General features: G+C 40.0%; 3 protein-coding genes and 1 long non-coding RNA gene across 6 annotated transcripts; 3 read left to right on the forward strand and 1 right to left on the reverse strand.

The window, feature by feature from the left end:
• Window positions 1-5328: 5328 nt before the first annotated feature.
• Window positions 5329-8234, forward strand: Hexo2 (beta-hexosaminidase 2). Its single transcript, XM_018109540.3, has 3 exons — window positions 5329-5601; window positions 6369-7918; window positions 7971-8234. Exons 1-3 carry the CDS (start codon window positions 5423-5425, stop codon window positions 8150-8152), a joined length of 1911 nt encoding a protein of 636 aa, XP_017965029.2. The 5' UTR covers window positions 5329-5422; the 3' UTR covers window positions 8153-8234.
• Window positions 8235-8353: 119 nt separating this feature from the next.
• Ppt1 (Palmitoyl-protein thioesterase 1) lies at window positions 8354-9887 on the forward strand. Its single transcript, XM_018109542.3, has 5 exons — window positions 8354-8859; window positions 8930-9088; window positions 9145-9294; window positions 9350-9476; window positions 9539-9887. Exons 1-5 carry the CDS (start codon window positions 8486-8488, stop codon window positions 9662-9664), a joined length of 936 nt encoding a protein of 311 aa, XP_017965031.1. The 5' UTR covers window positions 8354-8485; the 3' UTR covers window positions 9665-9887.
• On the reverse strand, window positions 8930-18388 carry CAH3 (Carbonic anhydrase 3). 3 transcript variants are annotated; one of them, XM_089263178.1, is made up of 5 exons: window positions 14107-14137; window positions 13902-14037; window positions 10723-11490; window positions 10515-10651; window positions 8930-10447 (listed from the first exon to the last, which is right to left on the reverse strand). In XM_089263178.1, the coding sequence occupies exons 3-5, from the start codon at window positions 11195-11197 to the stop codon at window positions 10307-10309; spliced, it is 753 nt and encodes a 250-aa protein (XP_089119304.1). In that variant the 5' UTR covers window positions 11198-11490; window positions 13902-14037; window positions 14107-14137; the 3' UTR covers window positions 8930-10306. The 3 variants fall into 3 exon arrangements, with proteins under 3 accessions (XP_089119304.1, XP_017965036.1, XP_089119305.1); XM_018109547.3 differs by lacking the exons at window positions 13902-14037; window positions 14107-14137 and adding an exon at window positions 18033-18388; XM_089263179.1 differs by lacking the exons at window positions 13902-14037; window positions 14107-14137 and adding an exon at window positions 17694-17877.
• On the forward strand, window positions 14035-17268 carry LOC149090697 (uncharacterized). The gene is made up of 2 exons (XR_016197281.1): window positions 14035-14914; window positions 17046-17268. It is a non-coding gene; the product is annotated as an uncharacterized LOC149090697 (long non-coding RNA).
• Window positions 18389-18601: the final 213 nt, after the last annotated feature.

An 18601-nucleotide genomic window follows, 5' to 3' on the forward strand; every position in this document is an offset into this window, starting at 1 on the left:
GCGCAAAGACAACAGCAACAGCAACAGCAACAGCAACAACAACAACAACAGCAACAACAACAACCGAACGAGTCATTCAAATCAATTGCTAAATGGCATTCATTCATGCAATTTGCATTGTTTCATGTGGAACGAACGACGAGGACAACATGTGCAGTGGCAGCCTCAGTAGCCTCAGTGGCCTCAGAGCTCGAGCTGCGGTGGCGGTGGGGTGGCGTATGGGGTGGCGGGCTATGCCCATATCCATGCCTCAATTGTCATTTATTCTGCCACCTGCCACCATCACACATGGACTAAAAGCAATCCTAAAGCACACACTGCAACGATTTGACAAGAGTTAATTTTGATTTCATTTACCGGCCAGAGCCGTAGTTGGACCATGTGTGTGCTTGCGACAAAAGACCAACTAACTAACTACAAAAAAACAAAATAAATAAAAACAGAAAACAAACAAGTAGCACAACGGCAACAGGACTGCAGGTCCTTCAGACAATCACTCAGGGAGAGTGAGTGAGAGAGCGCGAGAAACTTTGCATAACAGCAAATTAGCTAATAAAACTCGCTGGTAAACTAATATATACATACATACATATATGCCTATGTTAATATAGGCTATGCTATATATACATATGTTAATATAACGATAAGCTCGACGAACCCGAGCTCTATCCCAAAGAATTGACATAATACCGCAGCCACCCCTGACCTCACTCTCGTTGACTTTCTCTTTCTGAAACTTGAGAAATCCATGAGTGCTATGAAACCTATATATCAATTTCTAGACAACAGATAAAGAAGATCACCAAAGCGATCTTTGCAAATGTTTCGACAATAATACATTTTTTTTTTTTTAATTAGTTCATTCTGTATTTCTAAGAAATATTTATAATGAAATTTTGTTTGCCTTCAAAGTAAGCCCTATCAGATATTATGCGTTTTTTAATTATAAATTAAAAATTACTTCGAAGCCTACAAAAAAAAAATAAGTAGGAAAGATCTAAACCAGACTACATGATTCTCTGAATTGATGGGTAGAAACTGATATTTGGAATTATAACGAAATTCAAATTTCCATATATATACATATATTTAAACATAATCTGTACATATTCCGGTAAATAATTCGATTTAAATTTAGACTTTGCTCATTTACAATGAGCATGAGATCTATTATATTCATATAAAGTCTACATTCAGTGCAAATAAATAAATAAGTAAGTAATAAATAGGTATAGCAACCAAATTTAAATTTTTTAATTTAAAACGAATTTTTACTTTATACTTTATTATACTCTGAACTCATTTAAAATGGGATATCAAAAAATTCAATCATAGGAGATATTCAGGAAAAATTGTTGAGAAAATAAATAATATATAAAATAAATGTGTTTTTTAATCACTTTTTTTATTAAATTTCTTTTCAACAGACCTTGTGTAACATTTAATCTATTTAATAGAGTAAGAATTTTTACTGATCAACCAAATTTCAGAAAAATTCAAATAAATACAAATAATAATTGTTCAAGCTTTGTTAGATATACCAAATAAACAGAGCACAAAGTCAAGTTAAAAATCTATCTGTCTATTTTTATATATGTAAGGGCTCAAAATTTGGACTTGAGGATATTAAAGATCTATTTTCAAAATGAGTCAAGCTACAGGTATTGTAGCTATGAATCATATGCGGCACATCCTACACATATGTATTTTGCTCTATACTAGATTCTGGTATTCAATCTGATGTTAATCTCCCGAGAAAAATTTCCCTTGAAGAATATACATAGCTTTATCTTGCAACAGTTGATAATTAACTGTAATTAGCTTCATCACACACATGTGTCGGGCATTGTTAGGGGCTTTTGTGGAAGGAGGGAGGCTGGCTGATGGAATCACATCTATTCCGGGCGCTGAACTCGACGTCCGGCCGTCCCGATGCCATTGCTCAATGCAGAGTTTTTGCGCTTGCTTTTTGTTTTTGCTCATTTCATTTCCATCTTTTTGTTTTTCTCTTTTTTCCCATTCTTGTTTTTTTTTTCTAGCTGGCTTTTTATTTTGTAATTTGTTTGCCGTTTTGCTTGTAATTTGTTACAGCCTTTTTAATCTCGCATTGTTCTAAGCATCCGTTGACTGACAAACTGACGGACTGACGCCGGGAAGGACACACAGACGGACGGATGGACATGTTTTGGACATGGCCAGTGGGCGGCCGACAGCAGTGATGGAGGCGCGGTCACAATTTAATCAACATCATAATCAGTGGCCCAGCACAGGCTATGGCTATGGCTGCACATCTGCATTGTCCTGCCGGAGTCACAGCTCTGTAGTTGTTCCACTCCCCAACTCTTCCTCCCCCGCTCAGTCACGACCCAGCAACAGTTGCAAAACTCATTTGGCTCACACATGTGTGTGTTTCTAGAGATGGGCACTTGGATAATCTACATACATGCATAAGTCACGCAACTACATAACAGAGCTCTGTTAACTTAACAGTGCCATCGCATTATCTAATAGTTGATCGTCGATCTTGTGACGTCACACCTGCAGCTGTTGTGGCGACATTCGACAGATTCTATCAATTTGATGACATACTATCTGATGAGGGTCTCTGTTTATTCTCTGAAGCAATAGTTGCCCATCTTTCGTTATCTTGATATACCTGTTGCTGGCCAAGATACGAAATATGTAACTGTCGCAATTAGTTTAAATTTTGACTTCGATATATGGGTAACACTTTTTTGTGTGTTTTTTTAAAATTATTTTAGACTGATATAATATGTATATAATATGACATCACATTCTATATTATATAAATTTCTTAATTTAATTTACTGTTGAACTCTATACTATATACATATATAATATTGAGTAATATTACTTCATATTTTACAAAAATATTTGTCATAAAATAACTATAAACAGGTAAAAAACTAGAGTTATTATTTTAATTACTTTTTAGCCCGCTCTGAAGTATCATCACAAACTGTTCTTAGGCCCTTTAAAGCTTAGATCTGCACTGAGTTTTTATATTTTAATTATTATAACTACATGCCAGCCAGGCACCCACACTCAAGCATTCACACACATACACACCCGCTCACACTCACACTCGGACTAAACAACAATGAGCCAAGGCGGTGCTCTCTCATAATTCATTTGAAAGCGTACAAAAGCGCACATGAAATTGAAATGAAATTGAAATACATATAATAATAATAAAAAGAAATAATAATGAGAAATGAACTATATGTGTGTGTGTGTATGTGAGACTGTGGGTGTGTGTGTATGCAGATGTAAATGCCGAATACAATAAAAATAATAATCAACAATGCCCTCACACACACACACATACACAGAGTGAAACACATGTGAGTTCACAATTCAGTTTTCATGGATTTGTGCTTTTTAATTTAGTCTGGACTTATTCTTTCGCAGCCCGTTTGAATGGGCAAAGAAAAAAAATACTTTTATGCATAATGGACGAGGGTGTAAAATATGCGGGTGTTTTTCTAAAATAAAATCAAAATCAAGTCAAACAAATTATTGAGAGTGCAAAACTCGACCGAAAAATATCCCCTACTCAATGCATATACATACATATATAAATGAAAGCGAATAGGAAAAAAGTATAGGCTTGTATACTTATTATATGTACTTTTATATACATTTCTTTTAAGTATAATATTTATATTTCGTTATGTTGATACCATGATACATTCTATATAGAATAGACTTTTTCTGTTTGACTGTTACATACATACGCACAAAACGTGTATACCCTAAACTGGACTATTTTTTTTTTAACAATCCAAAGTTCATTAATTAATCACAAAAGCATTCTTATTCGCTTTGAGGTACTTTTTCTTCAGTGAATCCAAATTGGAGTACTCAAAACTGGAATCAGAATACGTTTCAGCATATACGAGTATATGAAGATAATATAAATATTTTTCTGAATGACATATACATATTCCTAAATCCTCAAAGTCTTCCATTTGAGACTTCAACCTTCTCTCTGCTAAAAGTTTACGCACTTTGGAAGAATCGAATATTCGAATCGAAAATAGTCCAATTGGAAAATTCTTCTGTTGGTTTTTAGTTAATGCTTCTCTTTGGTATTGTGCACTGAACAGAGTATAACTTGACCGAAAGTACTCAATTGCATGTGATTTGTTTTTCTCTGTCAACTCGTCAATTTACTGATTTGCATACAAGTGCAAAATTTCTCTTTTGACTTTGGGATCGACCAACTTGTCCAGTGACTTTTTGGCATGCGGATCGGTTTTTTCTTTTAGCGAAGCGGAATACATTTTACATTGTTTTATTGCTTTCCAACATGTGCATTTATAGGGCATAACAACATAAACAAGAATGTGGGTACGAGTTGAGTACTTGCTTATATGCATATGTATGTATATAGATATATGTATGTATGTATCTGAATCTATATACTACATATAGATTCGGAGTACACAGGTATGTATGTATATGAGTTTACATCTATCTAGATCAAAAACTCTTAAGTTTAATCAATTATTGTTTCCAAATATTAAAAATTGTAGTATTTTAGTATTTATTTTATAATTCGCTGGATGAAAAGTCTTCTACAATATATTTTATAAATATGTATATATCTGATATAAAATATATCTTATATAATATATTCTATTCTTTGTATGTATTTGTATATTGCCATTCCCTTTTGAAGACCTCCATAAGTTCCTATTATTTATTATTCACTTGTGTGTATCTTTTCAAATTTAACTCCTAAAGTTAATTATTATCATAAAATTTGTGGTACAAACTAGAAAAAAGAGCATTCGAAGCCCGTTGAAAGTTTGAATAACTTGACAATATTTGATTTGATTTTTATTCAGCTCGCGGGTCGCTGTCATTCTCTTGTTTTTTTTTTGTTTTTGTTTGTTTTTTTTTTTTGTTTTTATCAGGTCGGCCCCATTTGTGTTTGCCCCATATGACAGCGGGACAGCTGCAGCTGCAGAAGCGTTGCTCAAACGCCAATATACACACCTCGCATACCCATGCTCATGCTCATGCTCATGCCCATGCCCCTGCCTCTGCCCATGACCATGCCCAACCCCTGCCGCCCACACTACAAGCCCCATTTCGCCGCACTGAAGTGCAAATGACAATAGCAATAACAGCAACAACACAACATCGCCCTTTGGCTCTGCCTATGGCAAAGCAAAGCGCAGCGCAACGCTTGAGCGCCGACGCTGACGTCGGCTTCGAAGCCAGCGTCCGCTGCCAGAATCAATGGGACAACAAAAAGCTCCAATGATAACCAAGTCTTTTCAGCATTTAATTTAGTTTCAGTTCGGTTTTGGAATTGCGCCCATTTGCATGGTTTGCTCATTGGCGTTGCGAATTAAATTTTTGCCGTTGCCGTAGGCTTCTGTTCTGTTCAATGTTTTGTTTTGTTTTGTTTTCTGTGTTCTTATCCTTAGTGCAAAAAAAAGAAAGGCGGCACAGCATGATTCTAAACAGTGGCTATCGCTGTTATTTCGCGCTGTTACTTTGTGTGGCAGCAGCTGCAGCAGGCTCAGTGCCCGATGACAGCGGCGAGAGCGCTCCCACCACTAGAAGGTTTGCAACAAAACTAAATAAATAAATAACAAACAGTGCTGCCAATTTGAAATTTCAAATGATTAACAGCCATGACATGTTAAGGGCCGAATCAAGTTCTGCACTGCATGCATATGTAATGTACAAATATTTATTATTATTTGATGGACATTAATACACATATTTATTTCATAAATGACTTATTGTCATATTCAAGTAAAATATGAATGAAATATTTATCGCATTTATTATCAGAGCGGAATATAATTAGAAGCATTAAGCTTAATATAGGCATGCACCAGAAATATACATACATACATAAGTATGTAGGTCACATTTATTGTATATAAATTGTCAGTTAAAATATTTGTCACTTGCTTACTTTTAATCAAGAACTATATACATACATCCAAAATATTACTAGGAGAAGATTTCTAAAAGGATTTCCAAATCACAAGCTTTGCGTATTGTTTGCTTCAAATAGTAAAAATATCTGTCTATAATCTATATGTAGATATATTCATGTGCATATGGACGCTTCACCGTATAAGACTTTCGACTCTTGACTTTTGTAGTCCAGAGTACAAACAATAGACAAACCCAAAGCTAAAGCTTGCATATTTAACAAAGCAAATGTGTGAGATCTATGAGCTATAAAGAAGCGGAAGTAAGAAATAGAGGCATAAAACATATGGACTATGTATTGTATTTGATGGGGGGACTAGGGCATCTCCATGTCAGGAACTCAGTACTTGGCTCGTCCTACTGATGATTTCAAATGATTACAGCAAATGGCTCTGCGACGCAACAGATCTTTGTCTGCCAGAGGAGAACTTGTTGCCGGGAGAAGGGCAAGTGCAGCCCAGACAACGATATGAGAGTCAGCTGGATTGCCGTCTATCTTGTGGTAAATACGGAGCTATTTGGCCAATGCCGACCGGTGAATGCAGCCTGTCGCATGATCGGGTGCACTTCGATCCGTGGAAGGTGCGCTTCAATGTGGTGGCCCCCAACGAGGTGTCCACGCAGTTTCTGCGCGAGACGAATCGCTTGTTTCTGAGCAATCTGCTCAAGGAGTGCATCCGGAACTGCACGCTGGCCGACAGCAAGGAGGTGCTGGTCAAGGCGACTGTGACCGACGGGAGCCTGGTGCTTAACTGGAACACAGACGAGAGCTATATGATAGTGGTGCGCACCACCGATAAAGTCAGCTTTGTGGACATCAAGGCGGCGACAGTGTACGGCGCGCGGTTCGCATTCGAGACACTCAGCAATCTAGTAACGGGCAGTGTGACGAACGGACTGTTATTGGTGAGCTCCGCTCGGGTCACCGATCAGCCCGTCTATCCACACCGGGGCCTGCTCCTGGACACTTCGCGCAACTTTTTGCCGTTGCGCTTTATTCGCAACACCCTGGATGCAATGGCTACCTCCAAGATGAATGTGTTGCACTGGCATGTGGTGGACACGCACAGCTTTCCGCTGGAAATAACACGCGTGCCGGAAATGCAAAGATATGGCGCGTATTCGAATGCTCAAACCTACTCCCATGCGGATGCCCTTAATCTGGTGAAGTATGCCCGTTTGCGGGGCATTCGCATCATCATGGAGATTGATGGACCCTCGCACGCCGGCAACGGTTGGCAGTGGGGTCCCGCAGCCGGACTGGGCAACATGTCCGTCTGCCTGAACCAATCGCCCTGGCGCAACTACTGCGTCCAGCCGCCATGTGGCCAGTTGAATCCAACCAACGATCACATGTATGCGGTGCTTAAAGAAATATTTGAAGATATAGCCGAGTTGGGTGCACCCGAAGAGACCATACACATGGGCGGCGACGAAGTGTACATACCCTGCTGGAACCGAACCGAGGAGATTACTACCCAAATGAAGGCCAGGGGCTACGATCTAAGTGAGGAGAGCTTCTTGCGCCTCTGGTCGCAGTTCCATCAGCGCAACGTAAAGGCCTGGGACGATATTAATCTCCAGATGTATCCCAGCGTCAGAGAACCAAAACCAGTCATACTCTGGTCCAGTAAACTGACCGATCCGGAGAACATTGAACAATTGCTGCCCAAGGAGCGTTTCATCATACAAACCTGGGTCAGTGCTCAGAGTCCGCTCAATAGGGAGCTGCTCCGAAAGGGCTATCGCGTCGTAATCTCCACGAAGAATGCTTGGTATTTGGATCACGGTTTCTGGGGCAATACCCAATACTATAACTGGCGCACGGTTTACGACAATGCGCTACCAGTTGACTCACCCAACAATCAGAAGCGGCAAGTGCTGGGTGGCGAGGTATGCATGTGGAGCGAGTATGTTGATCAAAATTCTTTGGGTAAGTCTAAGCTAAAGTACGATCGACCTCAACTAATAATTTTCATTTACAGAGGCTCGCATCTGGCCTAGAGCGGGTGGCGCCGCCGAACGTCTTTGGTCGAATCCCAAGTCATCGGCCAACTTGTCACAGCGTCGATTCTATAGGTATCGGCAACGACTTATAGCACGCGGCGTCCATCCAGATGCTGTGTTGCCACACTGGTGTGTTCTTCACGAAGGACAATGTCTTTAAATTAAATCTTGTTATTTGTACTGTTAAAAAAAAAAGCAATATTAAAAACATTTTTTATTAGCAATCAGCTGTTGATGAAGTAAACATGGTAACGTGAGTCAGCTGTTTTTATTTACTCTGGCAGCCCAGATGACAGATTATTTATCAGAGTCAGCTGCTTAGAATACGATCTGGCAGCCCTACCAATTAACTTGTGTTTGTATACAAGTGCAGACAGGTTGTTTGTCTCCATCAGCGGTGTGTTCGTCAGTCTGGCAGCCCCGCAAATCCCAAACTATTTGTACACAAAGCCGGTGTATTCCAAAGTAGAATCTCATCAATTTTAATAGCAAAATGCTTTTACTGCTTTATGCAGCTTACTTTGTAAGCTCTCTGCGATTGAGCCAAGCAACCGACACAGATTGCCACGACAGGGGTAACAGAAGCAGCAATGGCACTGTTCTACCCGTCGTACTATGGCATGGAATGGGCGACACTTGTTGTTTTCCATTCAGTCTGGGCTCTATTAAGAAACTAATCGAGGAGCACACCAACGGCACCTATGTGAGATCCCTGGAAATAGGTGCAAACATTGTTTTGGACTATGAGAGCGGCTTTTTTATCCATCCGAACAAGCAAGTGGACTACGTATGCAAGCAGCTGGCTAAGGATGAAAGGCTGGCCAATGGCTACAATGCCATCGGCTTTTCCCAGGGCGGTCAATTTTTGTATGTTGAATTGAATTGAATTGAATTGAATTTCATTACCAGAAATATGCTAACAAATAGTTTTTCACAGACGAGCGGTCGCTCAACGTTGTCCCAATCCGCCAATGCGAGTGCTCATCAGCCTGGGCGGCCAGCATCAGGGCGTCTATGGTTTGCCAAAGTGTCCTACGCTTAGCGTCAGCAGCTGCGAATATATTACGAAGCTGCTCAACTATGCGGCCTACGATGAGTAAGTGCTATGAGTACCCATTATTACATTGACTCGGATACTGACTTTTTTCTCAGCTGGGTCCAAAACGAACTGGTGCAAGCTACATACTGGCACGATCCGCTACACGAGAACACCTATCGATTGAAGAGTAGCTTCCTGGCGGACATCAACAATGAACTCTACATAAATGAACGCTACGCAGAGAACCTTAACAAGCTAAAGAAGTAAGCACAACGCTTGAGTTTCTATTGGACTTTGGTTTACTCGATTGCATTGCAGATTTGTTATGGTCAAGTTCCTCAATGACACTATTGTGCAGCCCAAAGAGTCGCAGTGGTTTGAATTCTATGCACCTGGCCAGGACAAGCACATACTGCCGCTCAACGAAAGCAAGGTCTTCAAAAATGTAAGCTATAATCTTAACGCACATATATAAAATGCATTATTAAATTGCTAATTTGCCTCCAGATTGACTTGGACATAATGCATAAATGCAAGAAGCTGCACTTCCTCAGCGTTGAGGGTGATCATCTGGCCATATCCAAGGAGTGGTTTGTGAAGGAGCTCGTGCCGCTGTTACTCGAAATTTACTAAGAATATCAGCGCCGCCCTCTACCACAGCTGTGTCGTCTCACGCCTCAAACAAAGAAAAGTTTTGATAGCATATATAAGTTGAATGACGTACGATATGACATATGTATAAATAGAGTATGTTCCTACAATATTCTACATATATGTATATGTATATATATATTTATTAGATGTGTGAAGCTGATAATTAATATTAATAAATATTTACGGGAAATATTTAATTCAAGGCAGTCGCATGATCCGACTATGATTCATACGCGTAACGTAATCATATTAATAACTTTCTTGATATCTACATACATACTGTATATTTATATGTAAAGAGTATATATAATGTATACATATATACGCACATATATAGGTATATATATATTATATAACTATGTACAATTAGCAATTAACAAAAGCTTATTGACAACCATAGAATTATAGGATTTACATTTGACATTTAATAGATTAAAGCAAAACAAATAGATAACCAAAACCAGCACAGATCCAGTGTCGCACAGAAATCGTTGTGCATGGCGTAATATGGGAGTGATTATGTTGATGGAGCTTTAGAGTAGGACTTAATGCTGTTGCCTTATTGCTAGATGCTCCACATCCACAAAGCATTGGGGGACAGCGTCATTAGCAGCAAGCACATCATAATTTGGACTTTGTGTTCGTATTGCGTGCGAAGAAGATTTCGGGATCCTTGAGAGGACGCTGAATCTCGCGATAATTGTTGACTATTTTCTTGGACTCGTCTTTGGGGCATGATTGCAGGTTCCGGAATACGCTCACCTATGTAATAGATAGACTAGTTATTACTCGGCTCTGGCAAGGGTTTGCAGGTGCGCTTTCTACTCACCTGTCCTCGCGAAACATAAATGGGCGTGCGGTAGATTATCCACGTAACACTCTCAAAGTACGGCGCCGTTGTCAACGAGCCCTTATATGTGTAATAGTGCTTGCTTAGCTCCTGCAGACCTATCCAGGAAAGGCAATCTGCAAATGGACGAAAGCAGAAATAGATTAAATCCGAGTCCATTGGTAATTGCATTGCGAGAAGGTCTTACCCGAGTCGAGAGATGCGCTTGTGTGTATCTTTTGGACGATGCGTATGCCTTCGGTGATCTTCTTGAATTCGGGGCAATCCTTGTCGCCGCAGGCCTGAATGAAGAATGCGACAACCGCCAGTCCGTCCGGTTTGTTTTTAGCTTCCGAGAAGTCCTTGTACTTGGCATTGTAGTGTACTGCGTGCGCCTCCATCGAATACTTCATGCCCTCCAGTGTGTGCTCGCACCCAGACTCATCCGAGTCCGACCAGTGAAAGTGCAGCTGCTCGAACACATACTTATCCGAGCCGAGCCCGCCCCCGATGATGTATGGCTGTTGTTTGCGCTTGCTAAATGTGACCATGGCCGAGGTGCCAGTGTTTTGAACACGGGCCACTCCGACCGGCTCCCAATGGCCATGATACTCGAGCGGATCAACGTCATCAATATGCTCGATAGCACGATTGCTAATCTCAATGGGCGACTGCACGGGCATACTGTGTAGTCTATCGGCTCTGATCTGGCTGGCCTGGCTGCTCCGACCTGCTATCTATCTATGTAATATTGGCGGCGTTCAAGTATTTCTTCTTCCTCAGCTTGTAGACACGCCCGCGATCGGCAGCGCTGGCGTCGTCCAAGTGCTCGGCTGACAGAGGTGGCGCTTCCGGCGGCGACGTCGTGATGGCGATTATTCTCCTCGACGCCGGCGTGTGGAAGGAAGAAGTGTGACGGCTCTAAATCGAGCCCGCCCGTCCAATTCTATTAAATCTCCGCGCCGGCTCCAACTGCCTGAAATGGACGCAAGAATAACCAAATTTAACATGCAAATGTCACTAATTGTAATTGGAAAGAGATCAATAAAACTAAAAATGAAAATGAAAATGAAAATAAGAAAACTCGATTAATTGAAAAACTGACAACTCGTGCCGCACAATAAAAGCAATTAAATGATTCAATGTTTCCGTGACCAGCTGCCCCCCAGTTGGCCAGGAACAGCCCGGCAGCAGACGTAGCCATGGCTGTATCCCTTTATTTGCAGCAATTGTAATCGACACCTGCGACAGTGCATCCAATCGCCACCAATGCCCCCAGTGTCCCCCGCACCAGCCACCACAACCGCTCCGCATCCGTATTTGATGAGCCATTTGAGAAATTGAAATGGTTTGTGTAAATGTCTTCATTAGCCGACAATGGACAATCCGGCAAATCAACAAACCAACCGCCATTCCCCCTGGCCCCCCGCTTTAAATATTTACGCGCCACCCTCCCGCTGGCCTGAGCCTTCGTTTGTCTTGTTTGCACCTTTCGCAGCGTCGACTCGATGGATTCCTTAGCTAATCGACAGCTGTTGCATATTTCATAAGTGACAACTGATAGGCCACAAATCGGTTTGTACTGCAGACGACGCTTTCGAAATTGCGTGTTCTGCATTTTCAGTGTATCAATTGAAGCGACCAATTGCCCCTATTTGTATACCCCTTGAAGCCGGGCTGACAACAGAAATGAAAAGGCCGAATGGTTTTAGGACAGCGCATGCAGCACACAAAAGAAAGTTTCAGGAATAACAAATCGATTTATGGAATTGTGCATCTCTTCATATATACAAATTTTTGGACTATATACATATATAACTGAGTTCAATTGAATTTGAGCTAATCGTCTGCATCGGAATCAGCTCCTCAGCTCCTCCACTAATTATCATATAGTCTACATAGATATATAATTCTTACAGAAAGGGAAAGTTTTATATATCGTACATATATTCAGTAAAACAATATACATATGTATAAATATCGATAAACCTAGCAAATATTGATTTTTAATGCTAATCATAGGTGACTTCTCCTGTGTCCACGAAACTATGGAATTTGTGTCATTTAAACAACTTGAAACCTAAGGCTGAGGACGACTATCGTAATATCATATTGTCTACATGGTTAACGGATGTAAAAAAGAAGATAACGGTTTATATTACATACTATTCAGTACAATATTATACATATATGCCAGCAGATCTTATAAAAGATCTTATAATAACGAATATATATTTTTTCAGTTAAGCCATAATTGCACTTCTAAATAAATCTCAAATTAAACCTTTTAGAAATAGCAGTAGATCAGCTCAAGAGACCGTCGATATACCAGGAAGATGCTATAACCGTATAAGTTTGCTCATAAAGGTTTGTCTGGGTACCACAATTTTCATCACAATAACCGTACAGACGGTATAAGCGGCGTCGTTATTGTCCCAGACACGAAATTGGAATCCACACATATGAAAAATTAACAACATAATGAAAGTATGATATCCAATTGCTGGCACACCTAATAGTATTCATTCTTTCTAGCCATATAATCAGGTTATCAGAGATCAAGAGCTTAAGAGCTGGTCATAAATAATGCGGGAGGCACTAACGAGTGCTTTAAGAGTTTTGAGCACAGATATGCATACATGAATTGATTAAATCAAATATGGTTTTAATTTGACATTTATACAATGCACTCGATATTGCCCGCTAAGCCTAATCGGGGCTACTCAACAGACCGCCCACAAGTGGTGGGGGAGGTGATATCACTACCTGATGATTGGTGGTTCGCCGGCTTGTAGACTGTGAATTTATGGCAGATACTTTAAGCTTATATGGCTATTATAGGTACATAAATGTGTGTATGTGTGTGTATTTGGCATGTGCTCATATCAGAGGCAGTCACTGATAAGCCAAGGAGGTCGCCGAATCAGCGGTAATTATTTCCACAAATGTTTCGCCTGGTCACAGTCAATTAATTATGAGCGAACCATTCGTAAGGTAACACTGACAAACATTTTAAACTTTCCGCTCGCTGTGGGAGTGTCAAGTATTCTCCATTGCTCTTTGGACTCGAAATTGGAGATTTGAGAGAGTACAGAATGGGACTCGATTTGATATCTTATCATGCATCTAGTGCGAATGCAGTATGTGCCTGTGCCTGCGGCTGGGGCTGGGGCTGGGGCTGTGGCTGTGGCTGTGACTACATGCGTCATCAGACACCCAAGACAAACATATTAATCCAATATCAATGTTATACATGTATAAATGTTATATAATCAACACGTGATTTGTATGCGGCTTGTGCCTAATTCCACATTTGTTTCAATTGGCTCAAGAGCTCAAGAGATTCATATCTTAAATTCTGGTCATAAGCTTATCTGTACGCTTTACCAAGGTTCCCAAATTATACTCTTGTTTATTTGCTTTTCTCTGTTTCTTTCAAATGAATATTCCTGATTTGATTAGAATTATGTTAATTTCGCATAATTGAATTGTCCATTCTGAATGTAAATCGATTGACGTACTCCTGAAAGATATATCATTTGTAAGTCGCTTTGTCAACAAGTTAAAGATATGTATATATAGAAACACGTACCTGACCCTGCAAGGCCCACGACTCAGACATCCTTCATGAAATTTCTTATCGAAATGAACTTACACAGTTAATGGTTTAATAAGCAGAGCCCAATATATTTATCTATCTACGATATTTTATTCAGTTGTTTTATCACCTATATTATGCTAAAATAAAACGGCAAAAAAACCAAAAAATGGACATTGAGATAAGCGAAAGGTACGTTCTCAATGCTGTCGAATGGAACTCTGATTGAAGTACGGCTATATATGTATATATATATATGCATCTGTATATATATATACATAAAAATATATATAATCTATAGAGATACAAATAGAGATAGAGAGAAGTAGCTTGAAACGATGTGGAAAATAAACGGACAATAGTCAAGTGGCGTTTAGATATATTAGTTAAGGTCATGTGACGGCAGTTATCTGACTGATTGATGGATCAGCCAAGCAACTTCGGAAAGAAAGTGTAGTTAATTGGTAAGCCTCGACTTATCATTTTACACAAACATGTTCAGCTATGTATGTCAGATGAGTGACTATATCCACACACACACACACACACATACACACATCACATCGGATTGTATTGAGTAATTACTTAAGTAAGGCTACAGCTGTGATAAACCTTATCAGCTGGATCAACGATGAAAGAGTCGCCCTTGCAAGGAAAAACAAATATACAGATATCGGATACAAATGAGAGTGAGAGAGAAACAATTAAGTAATAACAGTGGCACCGCAATCGAATACGCTTGCAAAGCAGTCGAGAGTAAATAGAACCTCAAACATCCAAGTAGCATGCAAATGTAGCTCAGGTTAGCTACGCATAACCACTAACCAGAGAACACATAGACCGGACACGTAGTGTAAAGTGTTTTGCACACTTTTTTTTTGACATTACGACCCACACCACTTCGTATTTGCTCGGCTCCTCACTTTTAGGTTCAGGCTACTAAAATATTCGAGAGCACAATCATTTTGCTTCTGGCGCTCGACCGAGATGGTCGATGGTTGAACAAAAGATCCCTCTGTGCTCAATGTTTCCTTTGCTCTCTCTCTCTCTCTCGGTGCTCTTTGCTCTCTCAAATGTGTATATGTGTGTATGCATGTGAGCACAAGCAGCAGCTCTGAGCTGCCAGCTCACGAAAATTGAAATTTCTTCGCAGCAAGAACACCCATGCCTTCCCTTCTGTGTGAAGAGTATACCGAACTTATCAAACCGTTTGCCAAGCTCGTACAAAATATGTATATGTGTTTTCGATTTTAATTGTGGAAAGGGTATGAAAGCGTTGGTGCTCATGATGAAAATGCTTTCGCGGCGAGCGTGCACACACACAGTCTTTGTTGCTACATATATTATGAGCGTTTGTGTGCCTGTGTGCGTAGCACTTGCAGCCTGTAGCAATTTTAGGTCCCAGCATTTGCGTTTGGTTGATCTTGAGAAGTGCGCACACTTATATATGTACATACATATGTATGTATGATTGTATGTACGCACGGGGCGCGATGCCCACAATTGTGGAATATCACTTGTAGAAGCATTTGTATGCCTATGTGCCCTTACATGTGCGTTTGTGTGCGTGCATGTGTGTAAGCATGGGACGAGAACATTGGCTGCCTACCTCAGCTAAGAATTGTCTGAATGATTTTGGGCTCGAATTGAAGAGGCGCGCTTATAACTAAAGTGACAAGTGCATATGCCAATTCTTTTTAGAAGTTTATTTTTTATTGGCATGCACCTGTATATGTATGTAACTATATGAACAGGTACAAAGGATCGAAAATCGCATCCCATTTGTATAGTAAGCTAAATAAGATACTAAACTTTTGTTTTAATTCCTTCCGATAGCCAACCCACGATCATTAAAATTAAATCCAGGTGCTTAAATATAAGCGCGAGAGTAACTATACTACACACATACACATACAGTATGAGTTATTCGACGGTCACAGTGCCACAAAGAATTGGCATATGCACTTGTCACTTTAGTTAATCAGCTACTTACATAAATACATACATATGTATGTATGTATAAGCGCGCCTCTTCAATTCGAGCCCAAAATCATTCAGACAATTCTTAGTTGAGGTAGGCAGCCAATGTTCTCGTCCCATGCATACACACATGCACGTCAATGTTCTCGTCCCATGCATACACACATGCACACCAATGTTGACGTCCCATGCTTACACACATGCACACACACAAACGCACATGTAAGGGCACATAGGCATACAAATGCTTCTACAAGTGATATTCCACAATTGTGGGCATCGCGCCCCGTGCGTACATACAATCATACATACATATGTATGTACATATATAAGTGTGCGCACTTCTCAAGATCAACCAAATGCAAATGCTGGGACCTAAAATTGCTACAGGCAGCAAGTGCTACGCACACAGGCACACAAACGCTCATAATATATGTAGCAACAAAGACTGTGTGTGTGCACGCTCGCCGCGAAAGCATTTTCATCATGAGCACCAACGCTTTCATACCCTTTCCACAATTAAAATCGAAAACACATATACATATTTTGTACGAGCTTGGCAAACGGTTTGATAAGTTCGGTATACTCTTCACACAGAAGGGAAGGCATGGGTGTTCTTGCTGCGAAGAAATTTCAATTTTCGTGAGCTGGCAGCTCAGAGCTGCTGCTTGTGCTCACATGCATACACACATATACACATTTGAGAGAGCAAAGAGCACCGAGAGAGAGAGAGAGAGCAAAGGAAACATTGAGCACAGAGGGATCTTTTGTTCAACCATCGACCATCTCGGTCGAGCGCCAGAAGCAAAATGATTGTGCTCTCGAATATTTTAGTAGCCTGAACCTAAAAGTGAGGAGCCGAGCAAATACGAAGTGGTGTGGGTCGTAATGTCAAAAAAAAAGTGTGCAAAACACTTTACACTACGTGTCCGGTCTATGTGTTCTCTGGTTAGTGGCATAACGCAATGACCTCATCCAGTTGGCCTGCGTTTTGTGGGAAAGCAACAGGAGTAACATCGGCGATAGCAGCAGGAGCAACAACAGCAACAGCAACAGCAACATCAACATCGACCAAATAACAGCACTCCCTCGCCCCCTCTAGAAACCTCTAGAAACTAAGCGAATCCTCTGCAAATACTTGAATGTCAGCCACAAAAATAAAATAGAGTAAATAAAGCCAAATACAACCCGAAAGCTCAAATTGAAGAACATTATACTTATTGTATAATTATATAGTTAATAAATATATATAATTTAAGAGAGTCCACTATTTACTACTGGGTATGCCAAATGTTGATGTCGGACAGCTGTTATTGTAGCTGCTGCTCCCTAAGCAAATCAATAATTGAGCGGCAAGTGCAGTGTCACCCACCCATACACACACACACACTTAAACAAATGTGTTCGTGTGTGTGTGTGTGTGTGTGTGTTTAGCTGACCTTCGTACTGGCATTTGGGGGGCAAGCGGCTAGCGGCAAATATGATGCCGGGCTGGAAAATATTAGCGAAGTGGAGAGAGAAATTCTATTTCCCAATCGACTAGCCATTTTACACCTTTAGCTACAATGTTTTTATATTTGAAACGCAATTAAAATTCTCACTGTCACAATGACACCAACAGTCGCTCTCACTCTGCCGGCATAGTTTTACTGTTGTTGCTATTTTGACATTTCGCTGTGCAGACAGACATTTTTAATAACAGAGATGCTCCGAAGTACTCGACATAATATATTTACATATCTATGTATGTGTACTTACGCACACATCTAAATAAATGCATGTGTATATAGACGTGCCGATGTATTCATGCCATGTAGATAACTGACTAATCACACACACAGCGGTATATAAAACAATGTATGTACGTACATATGTATTGCACGTATTGCACGTACATATATATATGTAATTGTATGTCCGATTTGTATTAGTATATTTACCTGTTGATTTTGACTTGCTTTTGCTTTTGCACTTTGTAGCCGTCGTTGCTGTCGTTTTCCGTTCAATTAAAAAAAACTAACGGAGACAAATAATGTATGTAAATACAAAGAAATATGTTGACACACGCGCACCCTATTGTTTTTTTTTTCCAAGGTTTTTTGTTTTTTGCGAGTTATTGTTATTTAATATTTATTTGTATATATTATTGAGTACCAACAACAAATAACGCATTGTCAATGCGTTTAATATTGCGTTAGAAAAAAATAAAGCACCGAACCAGGACAAGAAGCAGCGCAGTGTTGACAAAAACTAAGCGCAACAGAAATCGGATGTTATTAACAGTTTCAATAACACCTCCAGAATCCGTTGAAAGCTGAAAATAAAATTCTGTTAACAAGCTGTTCGCTGGCATATATATATTAATTCTAGTAGTTTTTATTGATATTTAAAATGTGACCAGCCTAGAATATGGCAAAAGCTATCGATACTTTACTTCAAGCAAGACTATCAAGAATATAATTACTTTCCTGTGTGTGAAAAATACAAATTTATTTACAAATTTTGGCTT

This window comes from Drosophila navojoa, chromosome X (assembly GCF_054131105.1).
Source record: "Drosophila navojoa isolate 15081-1374.11 chromosome X, UAZ_NAV_1.0, whole genome shotgun sequence".
NCBI classification, from domain to species: Eukaryota; Metazoa; Arthropoda; class Insecta; order Diptera; family Drosophilidae; genus Drosophila; species Drosophila navojoa.